The sequence below is a fragment of the Equus quagga genome, chromosome 17 (assembly GCF_021613505.1).
Source record: "Equus quagga isolate Etosha38 chromosome 17, UCLA_HA_Equagga_1.0, whole genome shotgun sequence".
NCBI lineage: Eukaryota > Metazoa > Chordata > Mammalia > Perissodactyla > Equidae > Equus > Equus quagga.
The window spans coordinates 35,586,613-35,606,143 of record NC_060283.1 but is presented as its reverse complement, the minus strand read 5'-3'; the positions used below and the strand labels follow the sequence as shown (position 1 = coordinate 35,606,143).

Sequence of the window (19,531 nt, the reverse complement as noted above, 5' to 3'; positions counted from 1 at the left end):
ACGGTCTACCTGTTGATGCATTTGGAGGTAAAGTGTCGTGTAAACAGCAGGGGGGCTATGGAAGGCTTTTGGGTTTCTTATCCTTCTTGATGGTTGTGTCTTGTTCATGGTGCTACTGGTTAAATATGCACCGAAAGACAGAGCTGCTTCTGCCTGTGAGAAGCCTTTTCCCCAGGGTCCCCCATGACCCCCCAGGGAGCCAGAGGGCCCAGGCATGTCCCCTCAAGGTCCGAGGGTGGGCGCCAAGAGCACTATGAGTTCAGAGCCTGCAGGGTTGGGTTCTGCTCAGATGGGATGCTGAGACTGAGAAAGGGCACAGCTGAGATGAGCTTAGAATAGAGACCGTGTTCTTGACACCAAATTGGTTCTACAGAGCAAGTTGGCTGAAGTGCCAGCAGTCTGTTTGAAAGTAGTAAACCTCCTCCCTAATCTCTTATCAGTGTTAATCTGAAATTGGTTAAATGACACATTTAAGCAATTTCAGCATACGCTGTCATCCACTTCCTGCCGCCTCCGTGTCCCATTCTCTGCAGCACGTCCCCAGGTTTCTCCACGATCATCCTGGGGTCCTCATACGTGCTCCCAGTTCCCCATTCTCTAATCTGTGCATCAGCAGTAGGCTGCATGGAGAAGCTGGTCCTCAAGTGACCCGTCAGTGGGGGCCGTAACAACCCTAGCAGGTCAGGAATTGTTCAATTGAGTTGTGATGTGTTTGACGTACTCCAAAGGGATGCCAAATGGATGGCCCAGCTCGAAAAACCTCCAAGGTCATCGATAAAACAAAGTTAATGGGGGAAAAAATTGTGAAACCAAGAAACACGTTCATTATTTGGAAAGAACGTTCCAATCCTGAGTATGCATCAAGGGGACACTGTGTGGCCTGAGGTCGATTCTCCAGAAGCAAATTTGCCAGTGCACCAAATGCACCAATGCACAGCCAATGCACCAAATATCCCAATTTGAAAACAATCTGACAAAAAAAATGTATTTCTTATAAGATTTACAAAGTTAACAGAAATATGTTTTAGATGCATTGCTGCTCAGTATTTCTCCCCAAATAAGAGCATCAATGCTGCAGAGGGTACGTGGGCAGGGCCTGGGCAAAGACTCCAGCACCTTCTCCCGCACTGTCAGACCAGTGTACCTTTGGTTTCTCCTCTGTCAAAGCGCATGACAAATGAGCTGGCACAGATCCCTGATCTTCCAGAGGACGGAAGGCCCTGTGGCTGTGAGACTGGTTTCCCCAACCCCTGCATGAGCAGTAGACTGTCCCCAGGACACTAAAGCCAGGCCTGACCCGGGCTGATCCCAGTGCTGAAGACATTCAGAGCCCCCGTGGGGAAGACAGAGGCCATCCCAGTTGTGCAAGGCAGAGACTGGAGCCTGCTGTCCGAATGTCTTGAGCCTCCTCATGAGGCATTCCCAAAAGAATGCGTGTTTATTCCAGGGAACAGGGTTGCGGCAGCATTCACATCATCGAGGGCTTCTACCTGAACTGGTGAGAAGGAATTTCCTTGGAGCTCCAGCTCCTGAGTGGCAGGTGTGACCTAGAGAGAGTATCCGAAGGCCTCTTCTTGCAGGCTGTTTTGGAAATTCACCGAGAAGGAAGAGGGCTCACTTGCCTTTGATTCAGCCCCAGGCAGATGTTAATCTCTCCCTGAAGTTGGCATGTGCCGCCAGGGACGTGGGAATGGGGTGTTTACTGTACAGGGCGTGATGTTTTTCCTGGCTTCCCATCAGTGTGCTCCGAGGAATCAAAAACTCAGAGATGTACAGAATCAGGATGTTAACGACGTTGGCGTCAGAAAGGTGCTTTAGGGTAGACTGGGCTTAATACCCACTTCCTAGAGTCCTGGCAGGGGGCTGTAATGAGGGCGTGTGTCTTGCTGTGGATGAACTTTGAGTCTTAGAAGGTGGCAGACACTGTGTGAGAGAAGGGCCCTCCTTGTGCTCAGTCCACTGTCTGGCACAGGCGTGGAGCTGGGAGCCTTCCCTGGGTGCTGGACAAAGAGCTTTTGCTCAGAGGGGTTCCTCCACTTCGACTGATGCTCCAGCAGAATTGGTTTTCGCTGTCCTGCAAGCCAGGAAGAACCTCGAGGGCTTCCATGGGGGGTGGATGATGATGGCCCTGGAAGGGAGCCACGTGGGAAGGGAGCCAGGTGGGAGGGAGGCCAGGTGAGGCTCCTGAGAGGTCATACCAGCACCTGGTGCAAGAAACCAGCTACTGAGACCAGAAGGCACCTGAGGAAGGCAGCTGTCTCTTACAGCTGCTGCTGTCTTTAATTCCTTTCCTCTCCTTTGGGATTTAGTTCTCTTGGAGAACATCAGCCAAACTGTGTGCCCACGGAGGAGCGGGGAGTCCGTGCCGGTGGTCAGGACCACATGTGAGCAGCCCTGGGGTCGGCATGGAGGTGGTGGGTGGTTTTCAAAGTGAAGCCACCCCAGGGAGGACCTGGAGCAGAGGGCCAGGGGAGGGGACTGCCCTCTTCAGGAGCGCATCTTCTCAGAGTCAGCTCAGCCCGGGGCGGCTGAGCACTTTGGTTTCATAGGTCAGTCATTCTGCAGAGCTTGACAGTGGGTCCCTTCCCTGTGGTCTTGTCACCTTAGCACACAGGTGGAGAACCAGCTGGCACTCAACAGGGAGTTGGGGGTGTCAGGAAAGGCCCCTCATTCTTGCCCACACTTGTCTGCACAAGGCCACGCCACGTTCACAGTGAGCAGGTGTACAATGTCCCTAGCTCCCCCATGCCCACTCCTACACTGAGCTGGTGGGCAAGGCCCCCAGCCCCCAGCCACCTCTCTGAGACCCTCGGTCCCCCCCGTGCTCATTTGCTCATCAAGGTGCCCACTCAGCTGAGTTTCCTCAGAACTTCTCCTCTTCTGATCAAATCCCACCCTCTCCCCTTGGCCTCCTATCCTTCCAGCTCCCAAACTCCCTTCTTAATCTACATTTTGTCCTTACCAGGACCTCTAGAGCCTGTGGCCTCACTGTGGTCCCAGTCCATTAGCATCCCCCTGGTCCGTGACCTTCCCCAGGTCCCATGGCCCTGTGATGACTCTGAAGGCCCCTTTTCTAGGCTCCATGTCCCCTCCCCCAGATGCTCTCTGGCTGCCGTTCAGCACAGCTGCCCTTCTGGCCCCCACGCTGGATCTGCCTGATCATCCTCCCTGCTCTCCTCCGAGGACCTCGCTGGAGGAGGCTAGTCCTGCACCCTTGTGGGCTGGGGGTCTCCGGTCTATCCTGGCCCACAGCACTGCCCTGCAGTCCCGCCCCTTCCTCTCCAGCAGTTCCCGAGCTCCTGTTCCCGCAGCAGCTCTTCCAAGCCTTCACTCCCTTCCCGACCACTGACCTGACCAGCCGCTCCCAGCAGTGAGCTCCCCACTTCCTCACAGAGAAGCTCAAGGCCACCAGCCACAGCCTGCCTCCCGTCCTGTCCCTCACCTGTGTCCATGCCCACCCTTTCCTCCTTCCCCTGGCCCCTCACCTGTAGTCCGTGTCCATGCCCACCCTTCCTTCCTTCTCGGGGCCCTCCACCTGTGCTCCAGACTCTTTCCTCTCTGCCCCCAGCTCCTGGAGCAGGTCGCTGCCCCACTTATTCCCTGTTTCTCTACTGGCTCCAACTTGGAATGTCAATATAATCAATCACCATATTAAAACAAAAAACAAACAAAACAAAAAATCCACAGAAAGCCTTTTGTCTGTCCCTAACCCCGTCCTGCTGAATGCTGGCACATCTTGCTCCTTTTATGTCCACCTCACATTCCACTGGACTGTTCTGGCAGCCCCTCCTAGGGGCCCGGTCAGTAGCCTCTCTCAGCCCTGTCCTTCCTGACCTGGGACCCTGCTCTCCTCCCTGCCCCCACACCGTGTCTGTCCTTGGTGTTCCTTTTCAACACCCTCCTGCCTTTCCTCTGCAGTGACTCTGAAGGCTCCTTCTTTTCCTTCTGGCCCATTAATGCAACAAATTGCCAAAGATGTGTCTTCCCACAGGGTCTTGGGCCGGATGCTTTCACAGACAGGTCTTCAGATGCCCACAGAACAAAGAATTCTTGTGCCATTTAGAGTGCTTATGACAAAGATAAAGAACTAAAAATACAGCCCAGTTAGATCACCATACTAATACACCTGAAGATGTTCTGTCCATTATGGAAGCCACCAGCCACATGTGGCTATTTAAATTAATTAGATACTATTTAAAATTCAATTCCTCAGTCTCATTAGCCACCTTTCAAGTTTTCAAATAGCCACGCATGTGGTAGTGGCTGCCATACTGGACAGGCAGATATAGAACATGTCTGCCATCACAGAACGTGATTGGACAGCACTGGCTAAAGAGACAAATTTAGGATTATCTCAACACTATAGAAGGGTGTTTGGAGGCATGCTATTTCTGATCATTTTTTTAATTAGTAAAATCGAAATAAAAGAATACCTTTTTAATATGATTTTAACAAACCCAAAATAGTCATCATGATATATAATGTTAGAAACAAGAAATGGATTTCTATTGTCACCACTTACCACAATCAGTTTATCGTTGTCCCAGAAGTGACAGCCAATGTGCTTAGAGAAGCGAGCAACATAAAGAGTTTACTTATGGACAGAGAGAGCCAAGACTACTATCTGCAGATGAAGAAAACCCAAGGTAGTTATCTGGAAAAGCACGAAAAAGAGAGGTTAGTAGTCTGGCTAATTACAAAAGAATGTAAAAGATAATCAATGTCCCCTTTTTAGACGTCAAAAATAACTGATTAGAAAATATATAGAAAAATCCTATTTATAATAAAAATATGAGGTACCTAGAAATATACATGCAAGAAATGTGCAAGAACCATATGAAGAACAGTACAAAATATTACTGAGTGACATACCAAAACTGTAAATAAGTAGCAAGTGATGCCATACAGTCTTGATGGGAAGAACGTCACGCTGCAAAGATGTTGGCTCCTGAGGAATTGGCGAGCTGTAGTCCCGGTCAAATTCCCAAGGCATTCGGGGCAACATGAGAAAATGGTATGAAAAACAAAGATGTGAACAGTTTAAGAAGAATAAGGAGGACCTTGGTCCAATAAGATAATAAAAAGATATATTTTAATGCTAGGTTAATTAAAATAATGTGGTCCTTTCACAGATGTAGATGATCCATGAGACAACACGGACAGTCCTAAAATACAGCAAGTATATATAACAATTTCTAGTACAATGAGGGTAACATTTCATCTCAGTAGGAAAGGGAAGGATAGTTAAAACTAAGCATTGGGACCATTGACCATGGCGGGGGGAGGGAGCTGACCTCAAATTTTTAATTGTTATATTAAAAATGTAAGACATGAAAGTATGAAAATTACTGGAAGAGAATATAGGTAAATATGTATATAATCTTGAATAGGAATGCCTACATATGATAGCACAGAAAGAAATCACAACAGAAAATATAGATAAGTATTGACTAAATAAATATGTCCATCTGAATTTAAAGAGAAAATTTTTGGCTTTTAAAAAGTTAGAAGAAACAATCTTAACAGAAATGGCAAAGAGTCATATCTGTGCTATATAAAGAGCCCCTTAAAATCAGAAAAATAAATATTTTCCAAATTAGAAAAATGTGAAAATCCCAATGTTTAAATAGGAAAAGGATATGAGCAGGAAATTCACCAAGTAAGAAATGCACATAACCAATAAACACACAAAAAAAATAACTAAAAGAGTAATAATAGAAATTCAAACTAACTAAAGGAAAAATTTTTCACGTATTTCCAAAGATGAATGAGAATCCCAATATTCAGCCTGGTTAAAGGGTGCAGGGAAATTCACAGCTGAAGAGAGGGATAAAGTAATTCAACCTTTGCCAGAGGCCAAGCTGGCACAGTGTAGCAAAAGCTTTAAAAGTGTGCTCACCCTTTGAAGCAAGCCCTCTGCTAAAAGTCGTCCTAGAAAGACTCGAACGTCCAAAATTACAAGCTTTGGTTAAATACCAAATTTAACTGTGACTTCAACAATGGATTCCCCTGCACACATTAAAAATAATGCAATAAATTTTTATGAACAGTTCACAAGACATTAACTGGGAAAAGCAGGTTATGGAAATGTATGGATTTAGCCCATTTCCCTTTTTAAAAAATACATGGAAAAGTCTAATAATGATAATAACAGAGGCTCTGCATTCCTTGAGCCTTTTCTCCGTGTGACTCACACACTCATGTCTTGGAGTCCAGCCCCGTCTCTGTTTCCTTGGCTGGATCCTCCTGACTCCTTCAATGTTGGCATTTGGAGGGTCCAGGGCCCCTGCCTCAGCCCTCTTCTCTGTGCGCACACCTCCCCAAATGATCTCGACCAGCACCGTGGTTTTAAATGCCTTGTAGACCAGCGCTGCCCAACAGAATGATGGAAATGTTCTATATGTGCGCTCTCCAATATGGCAGCCATGCACTCCCCATAGCTGTTGAGTATTTGAAATGTGGCTAAGGCGACTTGGGAACCCAATTTTTCATTTTATTTAATTTTAGTTAACTTAAATTGTCCCATGTGCCCAGTGGCTGGTGGCTACCATATTGGTCTAGACAACAAGTTCCAAATTTATGCCTTCAGCTGAGAACTACCCTCTGACATTCTGACGCACGTACACAAGTGGCTGCTCCACACCTCACAGGAGGTCTGGTCAGCATCTCTCACCCAGCTTGTCTAAAACAGAAGTCTTGATTCCTCCTCCACCTCGCACACCCCCAGGCTCCAACTCAGAAGCGGCCTGGTTGCTGATGTCAAGTTCCCAGGAGTCACAGTCGTCTCCCCTCCTTACCCCATGTGTCATACATCAGCTAACCCCATTGTCTCCACCATCAAAATAAATCTCAAATCCATCCACTGTTCACCATCCGTACAGCCATCCCCGTTCACCCCTCACCATCTTGCTGCTGGACACCACGGGAGCTCGTCTCCCTCCACCCTCACTGCCTTGTTGTCTTTATTCCCCAAGGCCCCCAGGAATCGCCTTTCCGCCAGGTCTCCCCATTGCTCCCTTCTTCACATGGCTCACGTGCCTGCTCAGATGTCACCTCCTCAGAGAAGCCTCCCTGGATTGCCTCTTCTAAAATGACCACCGCTCCCCTGACACTGCCTCTTTTGCTTAGCCTGCTTGATCTGCCTCCACAGCCCTCAGCACTTGTCTGATATCATGTGAGTTGTGTACTTGTTTAGTATCTGTCCCCTGCCCGTATCCAAGCCCAGCGAGGGCTCTCTTTTTGTTTGCTACTGTGTCACCAGCACCCAGCACAGTTCTGACCACAGAAAGGTTCAACAGCTATCTTTGAATGCACACAGGTGACGCCACTGGGAGCTTTGTCTGTGTTCCATCATTAATCCTCAGAGACCCTCAAAATGTGGCTCCTATTATTGTCCCCATTTAGGAGTGAGGACTCTGAGCATAAGACAGGTTTCCAAGCCACGAAGAGCGTCCAGTAATTGTTAACATGGGGATATGTAGGGGGTGGCGGGGGGACTATTTTTACTGTTTTGTATTTTCACTTCTCTTTATCTTCTCAGTGTTCTATATTAATTCATTTTACTTGGGTGTTAAAAAGGTCTTAAGTAGAGAAAATACAGTCACATTATTTTTTAATGTCACATAAATACAAAGGCGCACCAAGTAAATCTTCTTGGAGGAACATCCAGTTAATAGTCCAGCTTCTTACCTCCCTCCCTCTGGGGAAGAGCCCAGAACTCCTGTGGTCGCCCACCATCCCGGACCCGAGCGACCTGCCTATGGCGTGGAAAAGAATCGAATCGAGCCTCAGCATTCTAGAATCAGTATCATTGCTGATTTGCATATTGTCTTCTCTTATGCTCGTTTGAAGTCCTTTTAGCCCATGGCTTCCTGTGTTGATTGAGATGGCCTCCCAGTGTGTTTATGGTGGAAATTCTTGGGTATTCCTAAAACCCCGGGAGAATGAGAACGCGGAGCGGGAGGCGGCTGACTCACGCCCTTGGGTGAGGACTGAAGCTTACCTAAACAGAACACCCTGTTTGAAAGGGCACAGCCTGAAAATCAAATATTAGGCCTGCGAACCTTCCCCAGAAAGACAAACAGGTGGTGGTGTGGATTTGCAGTCTCCGCAAACAGACCAGAATTCCTGAGAAAAATCTGTGAAAGATCTCCCAGCGTGAGACATGGGCAAACCGTGGCTTGCTTTAAAAATTAATAATAATAAGGAATTTGAAGTCACCCCTAGCTGGACCACTGGCACTGCAAACAGACAACTCTAGGGCTGAAAAACCAGGGGCTGAGCCAGGAAGTCAGCTGCCAAGGCAGGACCCGGAGATCAACTCTGGTCTAAGATCACTCACGAGATTCCTATGAGGCTGTCTCCACCAGGGGCCTGCCGTTCACACATCACCACATATTTCTTCTTTATCGTGTTTATCATCCTGTGGTCATTCTCTTCAGAGGACTTCAAAGAACGTTAGCAAGTTTCTATTTCCCTCACTATAATTCCTGATTCGTATAATCAGGGCTTAGATCCAGGTAATTGCTCTTCAATTATCAGTGCATTCAGCAATTATCTCTGACAGCTATGTTTAGTTTGGTTGTCATAACTTTAATAATTTTGTCTGTTCATTTTGTGACTCCAGTTCTTTCGCGCTGCAGCACCCCATTCTTAGAGTCCTACTTGGGATTCATTCTTCGGTCCTCTGGAGTACATCCTCATCTTGCTTTCCTAGGAATGGCATGGGGTGTGGATTTTACATTCGGGATCTCTGTTTTACTCGGCTGGGAGTGAGAGCTCCACTCACACACTTTCCCCTCAGAACTCTGGCAGAATAATACACTCCCAAAGATGTTCACATCCTGATCTCCCAAATCCATGAGGATGTTAGATTATGTGGCAAAGGGGGATTAAGGTTGCAGATGCAATGACGCTATCAGCTGGCTAATCAAAAGGTGTGGACGTGGGGAGATGACCCTGCATTATCCACGTGGGCCCCATGTGATCACAGAGGCCTGCTAAGTGGAAGGAAGGGGAGGGGAGGAGAACCTGAGAGCCAGAGTAATTCAGCGTGAAAAGGACTCAGCCCGCCATTGCTGGCTCTGAAGATGGAGGAAGGGGCTGTGAGCCAGCAAATACAGGTGCCCTCTAAGAAGCCGGAGAAGGTCAAGGAAACAAGGTTTCTCCCCCAGAGCCTCCGGGAACGATCACAGTTCTGCTGACACCTTGATTTCGGCCCTGAGAGACCCGTGTCAGACATCTGACCTCCAGAACCATGTATAATAAGTTGATGTCGTTTTTAAGCCACTGAATTTGTGCAAATGTGTTACAGCAGCAACACGAAGCTGCCCCATTGCTTCTAGCTCTCGGTCTTGCAAACAAGCCGCATGCCAGGCTTGTGTTCCAGCCCACGCAGCCTGCTCTGTCTGCTCACGCTGGCAGGGACATTACTGCATCCTTGTAGCTGAGCAGTTGTGTCCGTCAGTTGTGTGCATGGGGCCCACAATCCAGCAACCCCTTCTAGTCTGAAGATCCAGCTCCCTTCCTTTTCCTGGTTGGGAGAGTTTTCACCTATTCCCGTGGTGATCGTGCTACTGTGGCAGGGTTCAAACTCACTCACACCCAAGCTGTGCAAAGAAAAATAGTTCATTGATTACCTCTCTGATCTTACTCAAGAGTCTCCACCCATTGAGCAGCAAGAAAGCTTAAGCTTGTCGATGTCCCTATCCCAGACTCTGCTCGCTTACGGTCTCCTTTCTTGGCTTAGTCTTCTCTTCCAGCGTGACCCATCCAGGTCAGCAGTGGGTGATGGGAGAGGGGCTCATGGCACTCACTGTGACCAGAGTTGGTGGGGTCTTGACTGCACACACTGTCCACTGGCTCCTTGCTGTTCTCTGATGCAGAGCAGAGGGTTGGGTCTGCTTCTGGGATGCGGACCATCGCTCATATGCAAATGTTCCTGACGGGCATTGGGAGTGGCTGGCACCCGCCACTGAGGTCCTGATCCCAGCCATCTACCCTACATGCGGAGGCCTCTTGATACCAACCCCAAGACCCCACTCGTCCCCTGGCCCTCTCAGCACCTCATACCGTCCTGCTAGGGCTTGGTCTAAGATTTGTAGAGATCCACCCAACACCCAACACAAGTGATAGAGAGCACACGCACCGGCCCTGGAGGGATGAGCCACCAACCCCTGGTGTCCTGGGCTCTCCCCAACACTCTTGGAATCTGAAACCGTATCAGTGAACGTTTCCTCCCCTGTTCCATTAAAATCCATTGGCCTGTCTTGCACTTAGAGTGGACCTTTTATCCATGCCTGATTTTTGTAACACCGTATGCAGACTTCCCAAATGTCGACACATTTCATTATATATAACCAAAAAAATCACACTCATGACCATCCCCACTGATCTCATGAGAAACCTTTAAGTGATGGAAACTGTCAAGCTCGTGGCAGCAGATGTAAGTTTTCCAGCGTTCTTCTTTGTGCTTGAAAGCTTGAGTTTTGTGATTGGCAACAAATATTGTCACTTATCTTCCTGAAGTGATGGGCTCACTTTGTTCACTTTTGAGAAAATGTTGGGCAAATGCCCCAGGCAGAATAGTTTCTCTCTCAGCTGTTCTTTCAAGTAAAAATGATGTTTCCTGGAAAAAGTTTCTAGTTCGGATTGGAATTCAAGCAATTGCCTGGCTCCTTTCATCAGGACATCTGTGGTCCTTCAATACACAGTGCACGTCTCATTTCAGCTCACAGAATATTAAGAAGGCAGGTACCCAGGGGTCAAGGTTGGATAAGGTGAGCAATTTTTCCTGTTTCGTCAAGGGCATACCTTTAATCGAGGACATACTTCATCAAAGACAAGCTCCTCTTCTTTACTCTTCCTTTGTGACAAAGAAGAGAATGGCTACTGGTATAGTTTGTTCCTCTGCCTTGATCTGCTAAGGCCCTAGTAGTTTTGCCATCATTGCTTTTGTATCATCAGTGCAGGTGTCAAAAATCAAAAAAGACAAATACCATCATAGTATCATTATGAAAATCGTTTTGACCTTGTGGACTTTCTTCAATGGTCATAGGAACCTCTGGACCACATGTTGAGAACCACTATTCTAAATCATTGGACTAAATATTCTGCAGTGCAATTCTGCCCATTTCCCTCCTCGTTGTCGATTTTAAGTCCTTGCCATCTTTAGTTTAGCCAGCTCTTCTCCACGTCAATGAACATAGCCTGCGGTCCTTCCATCTCAGCCTTCGTCTCTTGCCCCTCTCTCTTATGCCCCACTTAGCACACCAAACAGACTTGTTTCGAGTCTTCTTCTGTTTCTGGTAGTAAATCACATTCAGGGGGCCTTTTACTCCTGAAGGTGACTTTAACTTGTAGCTGCATGATGACCTTTTGCCTATTGATGTATGTGTAGTGGACAGACATCTGGTCAACCCAGTGTTTGCACTAAGCAGGGCGTGTGCATTGTTCTGGCCCCACTCACTTCCTCCCCATTTGGTTGATGTGCCCTGTGGCTGGCAGGCATCATGTGGTGTTACTCTGCTGGAGCAACACGGAGTCTCCTTTTCCCTTCCTTCCCGTTCTCCATCTATGAAGAAGAGAAGTTATGTTTTAAAGAATCTGAAGCAAAATATAATTATCCTTTCCCCAAATTCAGCACCTGAATTTTGTCACTCTCCAGCCACCACCCCAGGACTCTTCTGGGCTCTTATTTAAGAGGACTTCACATTCTGGGATGCAGTGTGCCTCCACAGGTCCTCATCTTTCTTCCTGCTGAGCTGGGCCCTGAGGGTACAGCTCTGCCTAGATAGAGAATAAGAAGCACTCACTGGGAGAGAGGCTGGACAAGGCCCTGCCCAGTGAAGGAGTGGCCTCTAGGTCTTCTGGCTGATGCAGATACAGCAAGAGTGGAAATGGAGGAGACCAGAGCCTTCCCACCTGGCTCCAGGTGCCTGGTGCTCCTCTGTTTGGAGCAAAGACTTGACCTCATCCATGCAGCTTTATCTAAACTGTAGTCAATGGATGCCAATATTCCCCTAGATTCTTATCACCACTTGGCCATCCTTTCTTGGTTTTCAAATCTGAGACAGGAGTCTTATTTTTGTGTCTGTCTTCAAGAGTGTTTTAATCAATAGATGGGAGAGGGGAGTCAGTGAACTGCAGTCAAGGCTGCTGTAAACCAGAGCAGTCTCCCAAAGCTGCTTGGAATCGCTCCATTGTCCTCAGCCTCCACCATGCTCTGGGGTGTCCCCATCAGAAACCACAGGTGCAGAGTTCTCAGAAGACAATGGCTCCTAGTGTCTGTCTAATTATGTCACTAAGAATGACTTAATTTGATCTCATCTAAAACTAAAAATATTATGTTTGGCAGACATTCTCTGAAACCCAAAACAAAGGGAACATGTTCCTTATCTGGGGGTGGGCTTTCCAATCAGTGCAGTTGGCGGGCTCACCAGGAAGCTCTGCTACCGAAAACCCCGTGGTCTGGGGGAACGGTGGTTTTCCTGGGACTTCTGGGCTCTGGGTCATTCCTGCTCTGGACACTCGCCAAGCCACACCACTGCAGCCATTCTCCACGGGACAAACCTGGGGAGCAGGTCAACCTGCTCCACTGCTGGAGGAGACCCAGAACTGCTCACTGAGGGAATATCATCTGGTTTTGCCCTCAGGACCCTGTGTGACCCCTCTAGGGAGGGTGCAGTGATCCGTCAGCTTTCTCAATGGGACGCCAACCCGACCTCCACTTACCAGGTGTTGTCCTCAGCTCAGGGCCATTAACTCAGGCCAGTGTGGCAGAACGGGTGTGGCTGGCCAGGGCCTCACAGAAAGGAGCTTCTGCCTTGCCCACCTTCTGAATGAGCCTTTCCTCTGCATTCTCTGTGACCTCTGCTGCTGCTCTGACCAGCTCATGAACCACTTGGATTTTTCTTTCTTCTTTTACCTCCTCTTAAAAAATTAGACTGGGCAATAGATTGGCTCTAGATAACCATGTGGCCCAATCAGGCTGCACACCCAGGGCTCCACCTCGCCTGCTTCCTGCTGGGCTTCTGAGAGCCACCAACTTCACCCCATCCAGGGAAGGTTGACTACAGGTCCACGCCATCCAGCTAAAGAGAGAGCCTGGCACAGTCTCCGAGCTTTGAGTTCTGCATCCGAAAAACTCAGGGTTCAGGCTCAGAGCTGGGGAAAGAACTTGGGCTTCAGGACCTCAGTCCATCCTCTTTCCATGATTTTGAGTTACATGAGGTTGTACAGGCAATGGCAGTAACTGCCCCACTCTGTGTTTCTGAACCTTCATGGTTCGTTGTCCTTTGGCCATGAATCAAAGTCGTGGGCGTGCAGACTGGAAAATGTAAAATTGTCAGTAGTCACAGAAATGTTTAAATGCAATTTCATTTCTATAAAAATAGTGTATTTCATGGGCCAGCCCAGTGGCGCAGCGGTTAAGTGCACACGTTCCACTTCAGCAGCCCAGGGTTCACCGGTTCGGATCCCGGGTGTAGATATGGCACCACTTGTCAAGCCATGCTGTGGTAGGCATCCCACATATAAAGTGGAGGAAGATGGGCATGGATGTTTGCTCAGGGCCAGTCTTCCTCAGCAAAAAAAGAGGAGGATTGGCAGCAGATGTTAGCTCAGGTCTAATCTTCCTTAAAAAAAAAAGAAATAGAGTATTTCAACTCCAGCTTACCCAAATTGCTCATGTTTGAGCCCAACTTATTGGTCTTCCCCCTAGGGAGAGAGTGGGATTGGCGTTGCAAATAGTAAGGGCTGCCTGTGAGTCTTTACCCCACTTTGGGTCGCTGTTTCCTGCATATGGGAGAGTTCCTGTGTGTGTGCGCACACACATTTAAAACCAACTGCAAAAACAAGATGTCCAGAGGCTGACCAGGTGGCACAGTGGTTAAGTCCACACACTCTGCTTCGGTGGCCTGGGGTTCACTGGTTTGGATGCTGGGCCTGGATGTACGCACTTATCAAGCCATGCTGTGGCAGGCATCGCACATATAAAGTAGAGGAAGATGGGCGTGGATAGGGATGTTAGCTCAGGGCCAGTCTTCTTCAGCAAAAAGAAGGGGATTGGTAGTGGATGTTAGCTCAGGGCTAATCTTCCTCAAAAAAAAAACAAAGTGTCCAACATATTTCTTGTTTCTGATCTTTTCCTAAGGGGGTTGAAGGGCAAGATTAAGAGGGAAAGTTCCCAGAGGGAGCTGCTTTCGGACACCGCCCACCTGAATGAGACCCACTGTGCCCGTTGCCTGCAGCCCTACCGGCTCCTGGTGATGCCCAAGAGGCAATGTGTGGACTGCCACCTCTTCATCTGCAAGGCCTGCAGCCACGCCCATCCAGAGGAGCAGGGCTGGCTCTGCGACCCCTGCCACCTGGCCAGGTGAGCCAGGCCCAGAGGTCAAGTGACCCTGCTGGTTTTGGGGCCCAGTGTGTCCCTTTGGTGGGGCTGGCTGAAGAAGGGTGGGCACGTGGGTGTGCGTGGCAGGGCCGCCCCCAGCTCTGGGCTCCGTCTCTCTGCAGAGTCGTGAAGATCGGCTCACTGGAGTGGTACTACGGGCACGTGAGAGCCCGCTTCAAGCGGTTCGGGAGCGCCAAGGTGATCCGATCCCTCTGCGGGCGGCTGCAGGGTAAGGCGCGGCCGGCCGGGAGGGCGAGGGCCTCTCTGTCCAGTGTCCAGGGGGCTATTTTTGTTCCCAGGCATGCTAATGCTTCAGGACCAAGCAGATTCCTTTGGAATGTGGTGTGAGCACCTGTCTGTCAGTCCCTGTTTCTGGGGTTTCATATGAGGTTGGCTGCTTTTCGTGTGAGGTGTGAACTTCTAGACACCCCCTGGCCTGGCCTGGCCCCCTGGGAAGTCCTGCGTGCTGTTGACACCCCCACTTTTTGAAATCGTATTTTTTCCAGAGCTCCATAGCAGGTTGAAAACGCATAGCCAAGGGTCTCAAACTGGGTGGCTCATCAAATAACCAGACTCTGATTAATAGCACACGTTTTCCAGGCCCTTCCTCCCGGGGCGTGGGATTTGGGGCCCAGACTCTCTTTTCAACAAACATTTCCCATGAGTCTGATCATCCTCAAGACTTAGAGAAATTGATTGTAACTCAATCGTTTGTTTTAGTATTTTGAATTCAACTATTTATTTCATGATGAACTTGAAATCCAGACCGTTGTCTTATGCTAAACATGAGTTCACCTTTACTGTCTACCTTCGTGCTATTTAGACAGAGGTCATTTCAGGGGAAGGATGGGAGAATGCCTGAGTTTGCCAGTTTCCCCTGAACTTTATAGGAGATCATTGAGCAGTGTTTGTGGGGAAGGCACACTTGTCCCTGCCACTTGAGCCCCAGGTTCTGCCATCAAGCCTGGCCAAGCTTTGGGCGGGACACCTTGCTGGGCTGGTGCCTGGGGTCTCAGTATCATGAGTGTCTCCATTTGGAGGATGGGGGCGAGTGCCTCCCGGGCTACAGCTCCTGCACATCCAGAGCCGATGCTCTGCTTCTTGTACTGGGGATGCCCTCACCGTGCCCAGCCCAGGCATCTCCCCCAGGCCTTCTGGGGAGGCACCTTGTTTGTGTCTTGTGTCCCTTACAGCCCCAGGTTGATAGGTAGGAGCAGAAGTTGGGCATGGCCGCCCCCAGAGCGTTTGAGCTCCCGATGGCCATGGTGCAGGTGTTTCTGAGGCATCTGAGCACATTGTTGAATGCAGGACAGAGACCGCCGAGGGGCAGCCTGCCCTCTGATGGCTTTTAACACCTGGAACCGCAGAACACAGGGTGTGGGCCTTCTTGGGAGGGAAAGCATAGGATCAGTCATCAAACCAGGACATTTTTACGAGTAAAAGTAGCCCTGCTGATAACATGCTGAGACAACAGATGTGATGGGAGTGCCCCTGGGACAGGGAGGTACCATCACTCTGTCCTTGATGAGGGGGGAGGGGGTCTTCCCACCTCCTCCCCAGGCTGATTCTTTGTGGCTGGTTTCTTTATCTCGGGCTGGAGCCCATCAGTAAATCCCACGTCCACTGAGCCAGCCAGGAGCCACCGAGGGTCTTCCTATGGCAGAAGGAGCTTGGTCCAGCCCCTTCCACAGGGCTCAGGGGCGGGAACCACAGGGGGCTCTGGCAAAGCCGCATGGTGAAGCCTCTGAGAATCTCAACCCCAAGGCAGCCCGGCTGATGGCGGGAAACCGCAGGCCATATCAGAACCTCTGAGGACCTGGGCCTCGCCCTGGGAGATGCTGATCTCTAGGGACCACGGTGGCCCAGGAATCCGTGTTATATAAAAAGGGTGGTGGGGATTCTGATGCCCAGGCAGGGTCCATTTCTGCCGGAACCACCACCACCCTGAACCTGCCAATTTCATAATTGTCACCACTGAGGGCCAGGAGGTGGCGCTGTTGGGCCACGGGAACCCCGACTCCCAGCTGCCGCCCGGGCTCAGTGAGGAGAGTCTCAGGTCCCCAGGGTGATGCCCAGGGGCTGCGTTCTTCCTGCTGGGGACCTGTCAATACCACACAGTGCACAAGGAGGGGAAGGGCGCAAGGAGCACGAAAGCTGGGAGAGGTGTGCCTTTAAAAAGAAAGTATTCAAATTAAGAAAAGAAAAGAAAAGAAAAGAAAAGATTAAAGTTAGTGTTTTGCAACCTGCCACAGCCAGGGCCATGTGCAGCTGGTAGGGGGCCACCGGGGGGTCTTCTCTGAGTGAGCTTTCAGAGCAATGGGGGTGTTTTCCCAAGGCCTCCTAACAGGATAGGCAGGCACTGTGGGGGGCCCTCGGGGGGGGGGATCAAGGAGCCCCGTCCCTAAGCACGTTGAGGGCCCCTTGGGGGAGCAAGGAGCCGAATCCCTAAGTGGGCGGGGGGGTGGGAAGAGAGGGAAGCGAGGAGCCCCTCCCCTAAGCACGCGCGGTTGGGGGGAGGGTTCTGGGGGGGCGAGGAGCCCAGTGCCTAAGCGCACAGGGGGCCGACGGGAAGATCTTCTCAGCTCCTTTTCTCTGGTTGTAGGTTTGCCTGACAGAGCGCACGGCTCGCCCGACATCAACAGTAAGTCGTTCAGGCTCAAATGGTTTCATTTTGGTTTCCAACTGCCTCTCAACAGTAGTCAAGAAATCTCTGTTCCTGTCAGGAACATGGGAAATCCTTCAGGCTTTTTTTAAGCATGACTTGGTCTTCATAGATGGGCTCATACTGCTCAAACCCTTGTCTCAAGTGGAGGGAGAGACATAAAGAGCTGATGACCGAAAGGGTCACAGAGCTCCTGGGGGCCTTCGCTGTTCATATTCAATGGTGGGGACAAGGACACCCTACACACACAGTCATACTCCCCCAGGCCTCTGGAAACCCCTTTCCAGGTTCCCCTGGTGCAGACAGAGTTCACATCTCAGTGCCTTCTGTCCACTGGTTTAGTGTGAGTTTCCTCAAGACCATCAATGTCGGGAAAGAATAAAAATAACTACCAAGGGGCCACCCCGTGGCTAGTGGTTTAGTTCACGTGCTCTGCTTCTGCCACCCAGGTTCACTGGTTCAGATCCCGGGCACAGACCTAGCACCATCCAGCAAGCCATGCTGTGGCCACAACCCACATACAAAATGGCAGAGGATAGGCACAGATGTTAGCTCAGCAACACTCTTCCTCAGGCAAAAAGAGGAAGATTGGCTACAGATGTTAGCTCAGAGCCAATCTTCCTCACCAAAGAAAATAATAATAATAATTACCAGATCTGTTGTCAGAGTCCAACGAAGAGGGGGCACCAGCTGGCTGGTGCTCGTGTCTTGGGGTGGAGAGCGGGCACGATGAGGCTGGACCAGGTGTCAAGGTGAGGGGCCCTCGGAGAGAGGGGGTGCTGACAGGAGCAGGAAGCGAGAAGCACAGGAAGGCACATGTTCCTTCTCCTCTTTCTCCCACTCCCACCTGCTCTGGGCAGAGCCTGGAGGGAGCAACAGGCCAGCAGAAACGGGGTTGGTTGGCAGGGTCCGGGCCCCACATCACGGAGCAGAGGGTCACGGTGGGTCAGGAGCTGAGAGACAGGAGCTGGAACTTGGCGTGGCACAGGGTGGTCCTGTTTCCCCTGTCAGCCTCCAGGGCACCCTCAGATGCGATAAATGTCCTGCTTGTTCACCCTCGAGACCTCCCCCCACCTGAAGATGCAGGGAGTGAGGGGCAAGGGACAGGGGGAGGGGTGCACGGGCGACAAGAGCTGGGACGGGCCCCAGGGGACAGGAGCTCCCGCAGTGCCAGGGGTCCCCTCGTGGCCCCTGATGGAAGGAGGCTGATGCACGGGGCTTCTAGCTCTAAAACCCCAGAATTCATTTACAGGCTCTCTCTCTGTCATGACTCTAAGGAGTAGGACACAGACCAGTCCTACTGGTGAATGGGAGAAGAGACAAGAAGAGTGTGAGGCTGTGTGGGGAAGACAGGCCTGGGTGCTCAGGGAAAGAAGGGGCCCTGGGGCTGAGCCTCTCCTCCCTCCCAGCTGTGCCTGAGGCCGGGCCTGCTGATAAGCAGATGAAATGAGACAGCCCGGCCCCGTGAAGTGGTTTGTTTGGGGAAACATGACTTCGCTCTAGGCTTCCTTCACCCACCACACCCCCAGTGGCTTCAGATTGCCCAGGAAGCAGTTGGTAAATCTAGGGTGAATGCCTGCAGGTGTGGCCACTGCTAAAACTGATGCAGAGTACTAGTTTTCTGCTATGATTTGGACCAGTTCTAACTGATGCTTGGGTAGGTCTTTGAAAGGCCAGCAGAGGGCCTTGCCTGGATGTTTCACAGTGGATGGATGGATGGATGAGTGGGTGGGGTGGATGGATAGATAGATAAATGGATGGATAGATGGAGGATGGATGAATGGGTGGATGGAGAATGGATGAATGGATAGATGGATGGATAGACAGATGGATGGGTAGATGGATGGAGGATGGATGGAGAATGGATGAATGGATAGATGGATGGATAGACAGATGGATGGGTAGATGGAAGATAGATGGAGGATGGATGGAGAATGGACAAATGGATGGATGGATGGATGGATAGACAGATGCATGGGTAGATGGAAGATAGATGGAGGATGGATGGGTCGTAGATGAGTGGGAGGGTAGATGGAGGGTTGGGTGGGTGGATGGATGGACAGATAGTTTGCCCCCAGTCTTTCTCTCCCTGGGTGGAGTCATGCAGGTGTCTGTTGCAGGTGGGCCTGAGCCAAGCCCTGGAGAGAGAAGTGGAGACAGCAGTGAGCAGACGGATGAGGATGGAGAACTGGACACAGCTGCCCAGGCCCAGCCCCTTGGCAGCAAAGTAAGTCTTCCCGCAGCCACCCCCAGCGCTCCCCACAGCTGGAGCAGTCTCATACTCTGACTTCCTGAAACCCTCAGTGCTCTCCATGACTCCTCTGGTTATCGCGGCGTGGGCACAAAGACTCCGCCTCCCCCGCCACGCCCAAACGGTCTCTGAGATCCAAACAGGAGCGTGCTCTCAGAGTATGGTCTCACCATAAGCAACCCCAAAACAAGCTGTGGAGCGGGCACAGCCTGCAGAGAAGCCTGCA

At 50.4% G+C, this 19,531-nt stretch overlaps 1 protein-coding gene across 7 annotated transcripts in view; it reads left to right on the top strand.

The window, feature by feature from the left end:
- MLPH (melanophilin) overlaps nucleotides 1-19,531 on the top strand; it is a 52,982-nt gene that overhangs the window by 9,467 nt on the left and 23,984 nt on the right. For all 7 annotated transcript variants that reach the window (XM_046643311.1, XM_046643314.1, XM_046643312.1 and 4 more), the window contains 4 exons: nucleotides 14,153-14,374; nucleotides 14,515-14,621; nucleotides 16,995-17,033; nucleotides 19,175-19,281. In XM_046643311.1, coding sequence (XP_046499267.1) covers nucleotides 14,153-14,374; nucleotides 14,515-14,621; nucleotides 16,995-17,033; nucleotides 19,175-19,281 — 475 coding nt within the window. The remainder of the gene's footprint in view (nucleotides 1-14,152; nucleotides 14,375-14,514; nucleotides 14,622-16,994; nucleotides 17,034-19,174; nucleotides 19,282-19,531) is intronic.